This window comes from Nomascus leucogenys, chromosome 1a, assembly GCF_006542625.1.
Source record: "Nomascus leucogenys isolate Asia chromosome 1a, Asia_NLE_v1, whole genome shotgun sequence".
NCBI classification, from domain to species: domain Eukaryota; kingdom Metazoa; phylum Chordata; class Mammalia; order Primates; family Hylobatidae; genus Nomascus; species Nomascus leucogenys.
In genome coordinates this window covers 90,390,408-90,404,331 of record NC_044381.1, presented here as the reverse complement: position 1 = coordinate 90,404,331, position 13,924 = coordinate 90,390,408, and the positions used below count along the sequence as shown (strand labels likewise).

Genomic DNA, 13,924 nt, shown 5'->3' with positions numbered 1-13,924 from the left:
GTGGCTCACCCTGTAATCCCAGCACTTTGGGAGGCCAAGGCAGGTGGATCATCTGAGGTCAGGAGTTCGAGACCAGCCTGGCCAACATGGTGAAACCCTGTCTCTACTAAAAATACAAAAATTAGCTGGGTGTGGTGGCATACGCCTGTAATCCCAGCTTCTCGGGAGGCTGAGGCACAAGAATTGCTTGAACTCAGGAGGTGGAGGTTGCAGTGAGCTGAGATCGTGCCATTGAGCTCCAGCCTGGGCAACAGAGCGAGACTGTCTCAAAAAAATAAATAAATAAAATAAAAAAGAATTTATTAGTTAAAGACTTTGGTTTCACCATCCATTTTGAAGGCACTGGACTTATACAAAGCAGATAATTAGAACTGAGAACCCAGCATAGAACCAGAACCTCCAGTGTTACAATCCATGAAATAGAGAACTAGAAGAAAAAGCAGAAAAAGAAGCTTGCCTGGACTCAAATGGAAAAAAAGGAGCCTCCTAGAAAAAATTGAAATCCTAGGTTTAGACTTCATATATCATAACCCTACATGGTATAAGAATCCCCATATTAATATAAAATAGGTCTTAGGATAGTAATATGGCTGGGGTGCTGTATTAGTTCGTTCTCATGCTGCTATGAAGAAATACCCAAGACTGGATAATTTATAAAGAAAAGAGGTTTAATTTGACTCACAGTTCCTCATGGCTGGGGAGGCCTCAGGAAACTTAAAATCGTGGTGGAAGGCACCTCTTCACAAGGCGGCAGGAGAGAGAATGAGAGCCAGCAAGGGAAATGCCAGACGCTTATAAAACCATCAGATCTCATGAGACTAGCTGATTATCCCACGAACAGCATGGGGGAAACCGCCCCCATGATCCAATTACTTCCACCTTGTCCTGCCCGTGATGCATGGGGATTATTGCAATTCAGGGTGAGATTTGGGTGGGAACACAGAGCTAAACCATATCAAGTACCTTTTAGAAGCAATTTTTTTTTTTTTTTTTTTTTTTTTTTGAGACAGAGTCTCGCTCTGTCACCCAGGCTGGAGTGCACTGGCACGATCTCAGCTCACTGCAAGCTCTGCCTCCCTGGTTCATGCCATTCTCCTGCCTCAGCCTCCCGAGTAGCTGGGACGACAGGTGCCCACCACCATGCCTGGCTAATTTTTTGTATTTTTAGGAGAGACGGGGTTTCACCGTGTTAGCCAGGATGGTCTTGATCTCCTGACCTCGTGATTCTCCCGCCTCAGCCTCCCAGAGTGCTGGGATTACAGGCCTGAGCCACCGCACCCAGCCTAGAAGCAAATTTCATAATCTAGAATGCATGAAATTCCTCCCAAAAAGTTTAGCATCAGTAAAGATGACCTTATAACTTTTTAAATGTTATAAATCATATGTAGGAATGATTAGCAGATATAATAAAGGATTATACAATAAGAGACAAGAGAATTAGCACTGTAAGACCTTGAGATAATACACCATAGAAGAGACTATAAAATATATGCGTGGAAAATCATTAGGTCTCCAGGCTCATCAGCCTTTGGACTCTGAGACTTGTACCAGCAGCACCCCCGGGTTCTCAGGCCTTCAGCCTCAGAGAGTTGTATTGTCAGCTTCCTTGTTTCTAAGGCTTTTGGACTTGGACTGAACCACACTATTGGTATCCCTAGGTTTCCAGCTTGCAGACAGCCTGTCATAGGACTTCTCATCCTCCATAATTGCATGGCCAATTCCTGTAGTAAATATTCATTCATTCATCTATCCATCTGACCGTCTGTCCATCCATCCTATTGGTTCTGTCTCTCTGGAAAACCCTGACTAACACAGTAGACAAGACTGAACACCTGGTATACCATACTAAATCTGTACTTAAAAAGCGAAGACATATATAGTATTTGCTATGTGTGGGGCATGGTTCTAAGTACTTTGTATGTATTAATTCATTTAATCCTCAAACTGCCGGTGGTTACTGCTGTATTCTCATTATAGAAGATGAGGAAATTGACACACAGACAAGTGATACACAGACAAGTCATGTAATTTGCCCAAGACCATGAAGCCAGAAAGCTGCAAATCAAGGATTCGATCCCTAACCATTTTTTGCTTCTACTTAATTGGCAAATAATTGAGAGCAACAAAATTTCTGATCAGGGAATTCTGACTATGAAAAAAATATATATGTGGAACTGATTGAAAGTCAAGTGAAGAGGGAGAACTGGAAAATACTTTAAGGCCAGGCATGGTGGCTGAAGCCTGTAATCTCAGCACTTTGGGAGGCCAAGGCAGGCCGAACGCTTGAGCTCAAGAGTTTGAGACCAGCCTGGGCAACACAGCAAAACCCCATCTCTACAAAAAAATACAAAAATTAACTGGGTGTTGTGGTGTGTGCCTATAGTCCCAGCTCTTTGGGGGCGGAGGTGGGAGGATTGCTTGAGCCTAAGGCTGCAGTTAGCTATGTTTGGACCACTGCACTCCAGCCTGGGTGACAAAGCAAGATCCTGTCTCTGAAGAAAAGAAAAGAAAATACTTTGAAGTGTTTGCCCCTGCTGTTGAGATCTGAGGTATTAGTAAAAGAAATAAGCAGGTAAATACAAACATCAGAGTTACAGGAGGTGCAGTTTTCAACAAGCTAAGCTCTGAAGGCCACCAAAGAAATCAGATAACAGTTAAAATAGCTTTATTTATTGAGCACTTACTGATTACCAGACACTGTGCTGGGTGCTTTAAATATATAAACTCTTCTTAATTCTTGAAACAACACTACTGAGTGACAAGATAGTTAAGTATCCTTCACGAGGTCAAGTAACGAGTGCAGTGAGCTGAGAGTCAAAACTTGGTACTGGAGTTCAAGAGAGGAATAAGGATCAGTGTTTAATTTGTGTATTAAGGGCGAAAGCTATGGGAAGTTCAAAGAGAGTAGTCAGAAGCTCCTAAAATCCTACTTTTCCTCAAAGTCTAAAATAAACTGAGTGTTTACTGTTAGGTACATACTAAACACTTTGCATATACACTCAGCCCTCCGCATCCATAGATTCAACCAACCAAATTAATGTTTAAGGGCAGGAGAAGATGGGTGTCCCAGCTCTGAGAGAGAAAAAGAGAGAGAAAAGAGGACTGAGAAGGGAGAAGCTCAAGCTGAAATTTCAGATGAATTCATTCATGCAATAAATATGTATTTAGTACTACTGTATATGACACACACTAGTGGTTACCATACCTGAATGAATACAACACATACAAGTTTTCTACCGTTGTGGAGCTTACAATCTAAATCAAAAAACCTCTGAGAACTTGAGCTAGGCAAAGATTGCTTAGATATAATATCAAAATATATTAAAAAAAATTAACCTCATCAAGATGAAAACTTCTGCTTTGCTAAAGACACTGTTAAGAGAATGAAGAATTGGCCGGACACAGTGGCTCACGCCTGTAATCCCAGCACTTTGGGAGGCCAAGGCGGGCGGATCACCTGAGGTCGGGAGTTCCAGACCAGCCTGACCAACATGGAGAAACCCCATCTCGATTAAAAATACAAAATTAGCTGGGTGTGGTGGCGCATGCCTGTAATCCCAGCTACTTGGGAGGATGAGGCAGAAGAATCGCTTGAACCTGGGGGGCGGAGGTTGTAGTGAGCTGAGATCGCGCCATTGCACACCCCAGCCTGGGTGACAGAGTGAGACTCCATCTCAAAACAAAAATGAATAAAAAGTAAAGCCAGAGACTAGGAAAAAACATTTGCAAAACATGTCTACAAAAGGCTTGAACCCAGAGTGTATTAAGAACTCTCTAAACCCAACAGGAAAGAAACAACATAATTTTTTTAGAATAGACAAATTTAAACAGATACTTCATCAAATAAGATGTGGATACAAATAAAAACAAAAACAGAAAAAGATGTGGATAAGCAGATGCCAAGAACTATTAGTCATTAGGAATATTATGCAAATTAAAATGGCAAGAAATACCACTATGTACCTATTAGAATGGCTTAAAAAAAGAGACAGTACCAATTGCTGAGCAACTGAAACTCATACATTGCAGGTGGGGGAAGGTAAAATGGTGAAGACATTTTGGGAAAGAGTATCTTATAAAGTCAGACATTCAATTACCATATGACCAAATTCCTTATATGAAAACCTATAAAGGAATAGTATAATGGCTTTATTATCACCAAAACCGGAAATAACCAAGATATACTTCAACTGGTGATTGGATAAACATAGTGATATATGCATATGATGAAATACTACTCAGTTGTAAAAGAGAACATACTGTATGATTCCATTTATATGACTTTTTTTTTTTTTTTTTTTTTTTTTTTTTTTTTTTGAGATGGAGTCTCGCTCTATCTCCCAGGCTGGAGTGCAGTGATGCCACCTTGGCTCACCGCAACCTCTGCCTCTCGGGTTCAGGCAGTTCTTGTGCCTCAGCCTCCTGAGTAGCTAGGACTACGGGAGCCTGCCACCATGCCCAGCCAATTTTTGTATTTTTAGTAGAGACGGGGTTTCACCATATTGGCCAGGCTGGTCTTGAACTCCTGACCTCAAGTGATCCACTTGCCTCCACCTCCCAAAGTGCTGGGATTACAGGCGTGAGCCACCGTGCCCAGCCAATATGATATTCTTTAAAAGGCAAAATTATAGGAATAGAAAACAGATCAGTAGTTTCGGAGGCTGGGGACTGGGTGTGGCGGGGGAAGGCAGGGGGAGGAGTTGATTACAAATGGGCATCATGAGGGAATTTTTGAGGGTGATCAAACTTGATTGTGGTGGTAGTTACACAGCTGTATACATTTGTCAAATCTCATAGACCTCTAAACCAAAAAGAGTGAATTTTACTGTATGTTTTTAAAAAATGAATAAATCTATGCCCTACAGGACCATGTATGTGAACTGAAGTCATCTCTAAGAACCAGTCTTACTCAGAAATTACAGATACTAGGTTTTTAACTGTTTTTTTTAGTTTTGCTCAATAATGATGTACTTTTACAGCACCATATTCCAAAATGTCATTAAGCCTCCTAGCACTTTGGGAGGCCGAGGCAGGCAGATCATGAGGTCAAGAGATCGAGACCAGCCTGGCCAATATGGTGAAATCCCATCTCTACTAAAAATACAAAAATTAGCTGGGTGTGGTGGCACGTGCCTGTAGTCCCAGCTACTCAGGAGGCTGAGGCAGGGGAATCGCTTGAACCCGGGAGGTGGAGATTGCAGTGAGCTGAGATTGCACCACTGTACTCCAGTCTGGCAACAGAGTGAGGCTCTGTCTCAAAAAAATAATAATAATTCTCTTCCAAGTGGGAATTCTGTAACTTGAGAGGAAATGAGAAAGTATGAATAATGATGAACTTATTTTAGATGTTTTCACTGAGTCTTCAGAGAGGCTTACTTGTAATTGACAGTTTCAGCCCTGCCACAGGAAGAATTTGCCAAGGAAATGACTCTTATTTTTAAAAATCGTAGGAAAAAATGTGGAAAGAACCTGTTGTTTTTTTAAATTTCCTTATAATAGGAATGAAAAATCAGGAAAAGTTTTCTTGAATTGTGGTAAAGTCAAGTGTGAGACCTTTGGACTTTGAAGTCATGAATGTAAACCATATTCTTCCCTGACTAGCTAGCTGTGTGTATGACTTTGGGAAAGTTATTCAGCACTCCTAAACCTTATTTCCGTTCCTCAGTTTTAAAATCAAGTGATCAAACATACCTTTCTGAGTAGTTATTAGGTTAGACAAAATATATAAAGCATCCAGCACAGTTTCTGGCACATAGTAGTTAATCAGTAAATGTTAATTCCTTTTTAATTAACATTTCCTATGCCAGTCAGTCCAGTTAGGTCTCAGGCTACAAGTTCTTACTCACTTTCTGTGGGATGTGGTTCCAATATCAGTTCAGTTTTCTTTTTCTTTTTTCTTTTTTTCTGACACAAAGTTTCTCTCTTGTTGCCCAAGCTGGAGTGCAATGGGCGATCTCGGCTCACTGCAATCTCTGCCTGCCAGGTTCAAGCAATTCTCTTGCCTCAGCCTCCCGAGGAGCTGGGATTACAGGTGCCTGCCACCATGCCCGGCTAATTTTTGTATTTTTAGTAGAGATGGGCTTTCACCATGTTGGCCAGGCTGGTCTCAAACTCCTGACCTCAAGTGATCTACCCACCTCGGCCTCCCAAAGTGCTGGGATTACAGGCGTGACCCACTGCGACCGGCCATCAGTTTAGTTTTCAAGGCTTCTGCAATGCTATTCTGATCTGCCGTGCTATTCTGATCTATTCTGTGTATATGTCACCTAGGGGTCAGTTTGGGAACCAGGAGGTGGTCTGTACATTAGTTCAGCTGTCAACGTCCTGAATATGCTAATTAGAATCAGATTCTTAACTGTGCAGCTGCAGGGTGAGCCTAGGAATTCACAAACAAATTAATGGTCTTTCTCAAGCTCCTCCCTTCCTGTGCCTTCTTTGGTACTTTCTGGTTCCCTGGAGCTCCTCTTTCTTGTCCTCTAGCCAGAAACCTAGGGCTCTGGTTGCTCTGGACTACCATGAAGTCCCACAGTTTCACTTGTATCTAGGGTCAAATGGCAGGAGATCAGAGAGAAAGGAAAAAAGCAAAAGGGGGATTGGCCCCATCTTCCTGGAATCACCATTCTACTAAACAGAGAGGTAGTTCCCTCTGCCTTAGAGGTGTGGCTCTTGCAGGTTTCTTTTGTTGCTACCTTTGTATCACACCATCACAGGATTTCCTGGTGGCTGAGATGTGAGAGAACCAATAAAAGAGAGGTGGACTCCTGTACTCTCTCTGAGCTTTAGGAGTTGCATTTCCTGGTCCTCAAACCAGAGCTAGAGAGATTTTCCCAGACGTCTGTCTTTCTGTATCACAGCACTCGCTTTTGGATTTCTGGCTGTGCTAAGTTCAGACTTGTCAACCCAAAAGGAAGAAGCTGAGGCAAAATTAATATAAGTAGAAGGTTTATTTGGGCCAAGGTTGAGTATTGCAACCCAGTAGCATAGATTGAAGTTGCCCTGGATGTATACTTCAATTAGCAGTTACAGGTGGATTTTTTTTTTTTTATTTTAAAAAGTTTTCTTCGTTTCATTTTGGTTTTTAGAGACAGAGTCTCTCTCTGTCACCCAGGCTGGTGTGCTGTGGCATGATCATAGCTCAGTGCAGTCTTGGACTCCTGGGCTTAAGCAATCCTCCTGCCTCAGCCTTCTGAATAGTTAGTACTACAGGTGTGTGCTAACTTTTTTATTTTTGTAGAGACAGGGTCTCACTATGTTGTCCAGGCTGGTCTTGAACTCCAGGCCTCAAATTATCTGCTTACCTTGGCTTCCCAAAGTGCTGGGATTACAGGCTTGAGCCACCATACCCAGCAAGCAAGTGGATTTTTAAAAGCAAAAGAAGGGGACAGGGAGTGGGCTGATAAAAAGTTGTGTGTCAGAAATTCTCATTGGTTTACAGAAATAACATTGACTAGTGATTGGCTATACATTGTTTAAGCAATAGGTAGGGTGTGGGTTATAGTGTCTGGTGTGACATTATTAGGTTTATTTCTAGCCACTTGTGGCAGTAGCAAGCATTTTCAGAAGAGGGATACATAGGTCAAAGTGGGTAGTAGAGCGTGATTGCAGTCTCATTTTAATGTCTCTGTTGGCCTGATAATTAAAAGGACTTGCATTCCTCAGATAAAAGTTATTTTCTCAGTCTGGAGGTACCAAAGAGAGAAAGAGGAGGTAAATTCCTTGCCATTTCCACAGTACTTTGAATTCTGGTATTCTACTCTGATTCATCTTCTGTTTACTTTTCAGAAAGCTTAAGTACCCGTTCCGTGAATTCTGTTCAGGTTTTAAGGTTTCAGTCAGTGGGAGGGACAGGGTGTAGTGTGTCCACTCCCTACTACCTGCAGCCAGATCTTGAATCATATTACTACCTTGAAAAAAAAAAATCTTTGTTAGCTCTCCATTGTCTCTAGGGTTAAGTGCTATTTCAGCACTTCAATTCCCCAGCTGCATGTATTTCATATTCAAGCCAAACAAGAATTTTTGTTGATGCTGGAGAGAAGAGAACTTTCCCTCCACCCTTTGAATATTCAGTATTTGAGTATGTGAGATAAACTGACAGTAGATAGATTAGGAGGAAAAAAAGGCAAAATGTATTATGTGTTTGTACATAAGAGTCTCACAAAATATCAAACTTGAAGGCCAGATGATTGACATTTTTATGGCATCCTGAACTACAGAAAGGAATAGGGACTTGAGGGGAGGTGATGACAACCTATGGGAATATGAGGGGAGGAAATGCAGGGTGAGCAAAGCTTGCCTTGTTATGCAGATAAAAAGTCTCTCCTATAATACAAGTTGTCTGGAGCAGCCCTCAGAAGAATAGGTGATAGCCTGTGATAGAGTCTGGGGTGTTGACCTTTAGTCTCTTCTTCTGTGATACAGTTAATCTACCCTAGTTGATAAGATTCCCAGGGAGGGCATAAATAACAATTGAGCTCCTTTTTGAAGGATCTATCTTTGGGCAGATAAGAGAACTTCAGAGAAAGCCCCTCCTGCTCTTCAGGGGAAGAAGGAGGAGTTAGAGTCAGGACGTCAAGAGAAGGTCAGACCTTGGTTCTTTTTTTAGTTCAAAGCATTCAGCACCATACTTTGGGGTAATGTGTTCTGAGTCCCAGCACTGATGTATAGTTATCCCATTCCACACCTATAAGTTTATGTAATTCTCTCAGCCTGAAATAGTCTTTCAACCTTTCAATTTTTGCCTCTTCAAATTTTATGTATCTTTTAAAGCTCAGATGTAATACCTTCTCAAAATTTGTTTTGGTGATCTGCCATGCTCTTATATGCTCCCCATAAAAGGATTGTGTGATTTCTTCAGTCTTTGAAAAACTGTCATTTTTGTTTGTGCTTTTTAAAAGATATGTATATATACTTTGTCTTAGGATTACTTTTATGTGTAGAGACATAGTAACTGTGTCTAGCACAGGCTGTTATGCTTCAGATCCAGTAGATTCAGGTAATGTTTAGTGCCTACTGTGTACTTCTTCACTTACCTATAACACCTTTTTGAAATAATTATTCTAAATCTTATTCCTATGAGGACACTGAGAATATGTAAAGTTACATTATCTGAACTCTTTTTCAATGGCTATTTCTTGAGTGTAGGAATTTCAATACAGGTTGTGTGTCTCTTATCAAACATGCTTGACACCCAGAAGTGTTTCAGATTTCAAATTTTTTCAGATTTGGAATGCTCAACCTGTATTCAATTTTCACCTAATGCCTACTGTATAGTAGCTACTTGGTAAACATAGCAATAGCCCTAACTTTCTCCTTCTTTCTACAGTACCTTGGCCATGTAGAAGTTGATGAATCAAGAGGAATGCACATCTGTGAAGATGCTGTAAAAAGATTGAAAGCTGTATGTATTTGATGGTTGCCAGTGTTGATCTATATGCTGTCAATATTTTCTTAAAAGATTTTGCTCAGTACATTTTAGTGACCCAGTAAAAACTGTGTTTCTGTTAAAAAGATGTGGCCTTGCTAATAAGGAGCATCTCAGCCAAGCGTGGTGGCTCACTCCTGTAATCCTAGCACTTTGGGAGGCTGAGGCAGGAGGATTGCATGAGGCCAGGAGTTTGAGACCAGCCTGGGCAACATTTCGAGACCCTGTCTCTATTAATTTCAAAATTTTTTTCTTAAATAATAAAATAATAATTAAAAAATTTAAAATCATCTCATGTTGTCCATCCAGAGGTATAATTTATAAGACAAGCCATTTAAATTTAGGTCAGATATTATCCTAAAGCTACTTTTGATTTATAACCCATGTGAAACAAATGTTGTGAAATCTGATAGAAGAATAGTATTCTAAGACTAGGATAAAACTGTTACAGTTAACATCTTACCCTAACTGTGATAACTGGGCTATAAATTACGGGTTTTAAATATACTATAAAAAATAGCTTCCTGGGGAAAACTAGAGGATAGAGATCTGTGTTGATGCCTGGTGAGGTTTCCTTTTTGAAGACTTCTTACTATTATCTTGACTCCTACTCCCCAATTTTCTTCTCTATACACCTCTAACATAAACAGTCTATTTCTACTGCCTTTTACATAAACTTTAGCACACTTGAAGTAGAGAGCCCTTTCCCAGGATAACTAATGTTTCCTCTGCCTGTTATGCCATAGAACACATCCCAGGCACATGCCTGTGTATTCAGTGAAAGGAGAGAACGAGTTTGGAATTCATAAAGATTCAAAGTGTTAATTTCAGATTTTCCATAGGTTTGAGGAATGTTCCATAGATCTGATAGCCCTTTTCACAACCCTCCTTCTCTCTAATATGTGGCCTTTCCCCACCTTGCTGTGAAAGCTTTAAGCATTACTTCTGCATGCTCTGGTCCCAACAGCATTAAATACATGTTGCTTTGGGTTTGCTGGTATGGTGGGCTGCCACAAGTTTGACTACTAATGTGTGCTTTTTTCCCTCAATTTGCTTAGTAATCAGAACGTTTCTGCTTCTTGGCGTAGTCTATATTACTTCTTATCTATAATTCCTGAATATAAAATATATAAAATTCAGAAAGCAACCAAGTCAGAGAGGTAGATTTAATTTTGGAATAAGTACCTGAATCTGTCGTAGAAGGGACAGGAGAAAAGTAATTGGCTATAATATACAAAGAACTAAAAAATTTTTAAAAAAAGATACAGACGTATGTACAGATATATACATACATATATACCTATATGTACTCTTTATCTCAGATTTTGATCATTAAAATTCTTAAATGATTCAAGCCTTTGCTAGTCTTATCTGTGCTCTCCAATCTGTCATTTACGTTAAGGGGACCTTGTGTTATGGTACATGAAATTATAGTTTGTAGACCTTCCATGCCAACCTAAATATATTCCCCAGTTAAACATAGTCTCAGATAATTTAATTTTCCATTTTGTCAACACCAAATTTAGAAGAGAAGTAAAAATTTAATTTTCTTTAACAAAATAATTCTGGGTTCATCTAGAAGAATAATAAACAAAATATCAGTTACTCGGGAGGCTGAGGTAGGAGGATTGCTTGAGTCTAGGAGTTTGAGACCAGCCTGGGCAACACAGTGAGCCCTTGTCTCAACTAAATAAATACACAAACAAGATGATTTTAGCTAAGAACATTTTTTTAAAGTAATGCAATTATTTGCCCATTAAATAATATTTTATACTAATGACTGAAAACAAATCGGTGAACAGACTAGATAGCCCTGAAACAAACTATAAATAATTATTAAAATCTTATAATTTACACAACTTATGATGAAATGGCCACTGTGGAATGAGCCCTTAGAAAGTCTTTTGATTCAGAGTATGGCTTCATGTGCACTCTGTAAGTAAGGAAAAGCTAGAGGTGGTTTAAGTTTGCCCAGAACATATTGAGAAATGGTATTTTGTTGTTTAATGAGCAGTTAATCCTCTTAACTGTCTAGTTTTGGTTTTTTTTGAAATACTTTTAATTAGAAATATGTCTTTATTATATAAGCAATATGTGTTTATTGTATAAAATACAAATGAACCAAAAAAGTACACAAATAAAATGAAATTTCCTACAATCCCAGAGATAGCCACTATTTAACTGTCTAGTTTTAAAACTAATGTATTCAGTGGGTTTTTTTGTTTTATCTTACCTTTTTTTTTTTAAAACCAAGAAGATAATAGGCTGTAAGTGTGATTGCTTGAGGCATAGGACTATTTAGATAATAAAATTTAATGTTTTTATATTCATCAGAATTAGAAACTAAATAGCCATTTTAAAAATTATGCCTATGCATGGAACAGTGGCTGGCACTTAGTAACTCAAAAAATACTTCTAGAATGAATATACAGAATACAATCTGATCTGCAATATGTGGTCAAATTGAGTCTTACAATAACCATAATCAAATATTATGTCTAATGTTTTAAGTTTACCAAAACTGTTTTGCTTATTTCTAAAGATCTTTGTTTTCCTATGGTTTTTAATGACTAAAAGAAAGTTTTAAGCCAAGCACAGTAGCTTGCGCCTATAATCTCAGCTACTTAGAAGTCTGAGATGGGAGGATCGCTTAAAGCCAGGAGTTCAAGACCAGCCTGGGTAACATAGTGAGAAATAAATAATAAAAAAGAAAGTTTTAGATATGTTGGTGATTGTTTTCTAAACATACTTAAACTTTTAAACTTTGAGGGGAAATTGACCATTTCTAGACTTCTTATCAAGAAGTTATTTAAAATTTTTCAGACAAATACTAGATTTGGAGCAAATGTTATATGTAGTTTTGCACTGGCATGTATTATTAAAACACGAAATTGAAGTTTTGGGTCACTGGGGTAAATTTCCTGTTTCTTATACTCAATGAAATATCCCCATTCTTTTTTTTTTTTTTTCCCCGAGTCGGAGTCTTGCTCTGTCACCCAGGTTGGAGTGCAGTGGTGCAATCTTGGCTCACTGCAACCTCCGCCTCCCAGGTTCAAGCAATTCTCCTGCCTCAGCCTCCCGAGTAGCTGGGATTACAGGTGCCCGCCACCACACCCGGCTAATTTTTTGTATTTTTAGTAGAGACAGAGTTTCACCGTGTTGGCCAGGGTGGTCTCGAACTCATGACCTTGTGATCCACCCGCCTCAGTCTCCCAAAGTGCTGAGATTACAGGCATGAGCCACCGCACCTGGCCTCCCCCTTCTTTTAAATACTCTTTCTAGAGCTATACTGAGAACCTTGCAGAAAGTTGGAACCACATGTATTCCTGATTTTTGTCGTCTTTTCATATTTTTACTATGCAGAAATTTCTAGTTGCCTTTTGATTTCTCTGAGCAAACATTCATGTAAAAATCATCTACTGGGGATCTACAACCTACTTTGCCAGATACTTATATTGTGCCAAATGCTATGTTTCTGGAGACTTTTTGTTTGTTTTTTTATAGATTATAAAGCTTCCTTTTAGAGTTTCAAATAAGTGGGAGTGAATATAAGGCTGCATAAGCCTGCAGAGGATTAAAGAAGAAATAGGATATCTTTTAAATTAGTTTGAATGCCAGAGTTTAAAATTTTAAAGAATAGCTCAGATGTACCAGTTAAGTAACAAAACAAGCATTTTAAACCTACCATGTGAATGATCTTTGGAAGGCAGCTATGCTCACCACTATACCACCAACACATCTAGCGAATAATCTTTGAACTAAAAATTTAACATTTCTAGTGTTTTTTATTTATTCATTTTTTTTGGAGCGGAGTTTCGCTCTGTCGCCCGGGCTGTAGAGTGCAGTGGCACGATCTTGGGTCACTGCAACCTCTGCCTCCCGGGTTCACGCGATTCTCCTGCCTCAGCCTCCAGAGTAGCTGGTATTACAGGCGCCCACCACCACACCCAGCTAATTGTATTTTTAGTAGAGACGTGTTTCACCATGTTGGCCAGGCTGATCTCCAACTCCTGACCTCAGGTGATCCACCAACCTGGGCCTCCCAAAGAGCTGGGATTACAGGCATGAGCCACCGCGCCCAGCCTTCTAGTGCTTTTTAAATTTGTGAACAATTGAGGAAAGAGATAATTTGCAAGTGTTTTTCCCCAAAATACTCTCTTACAATTTAGAATTACATTAACTTCAATTGGAAGTCATCTGCATACTTGATGTGCTCAAATGAAAAAAAAATTATAACTAAACAAGATAGTGTTTTAAAAAATGCTCCTCAGAGCATAAATATGTTAATTTTTTAACTTTCTGTGCATAAAGTTATTGACAGCTGTTTTCAGCTCATTTACTTTGTCACATAACCTCACTTTGGGACTTAGCTTCTATAGGATAAATGACAGAAATCACTATTGCCCATTGTTATTGCCTTTATGGCATATCAGCTGCAGGGTGAGGAATATTGTCATATATCAGCCAATTCCATAAAAAAGTGTATAAGGCCTCTGGTTATCT

The 13,924-nt window shown here is 39.4% G+C and overlaps 1 protein-coding gene across 8 annotated transcripts in view; it reads left to right on the top strand.

The window, feature by feature from the left end:
- NUMB (NUMB endocytic adaptor protein) overlaps positions 1 to 13,924 on the top strand; it is a 198,533-nt gene that overhangs the window by 139,783 nt on the left and 44,826 nt on the right. For all 8 annotated transcript variants that reach the window (XM_030813069.1, XM_003263675.3, XM_030813058.1 and 5 more), the window contains one exon: positions 9,323 to 9,397. In XM_030813069.1, the coding sequence (XP_030668929.1) occupies positions 9,323 to 9,397 (75 nt within the window). The remainder of the gene's footprint in view (positions 1 to 9,322; positions 9,398 to 13,924) is intronic.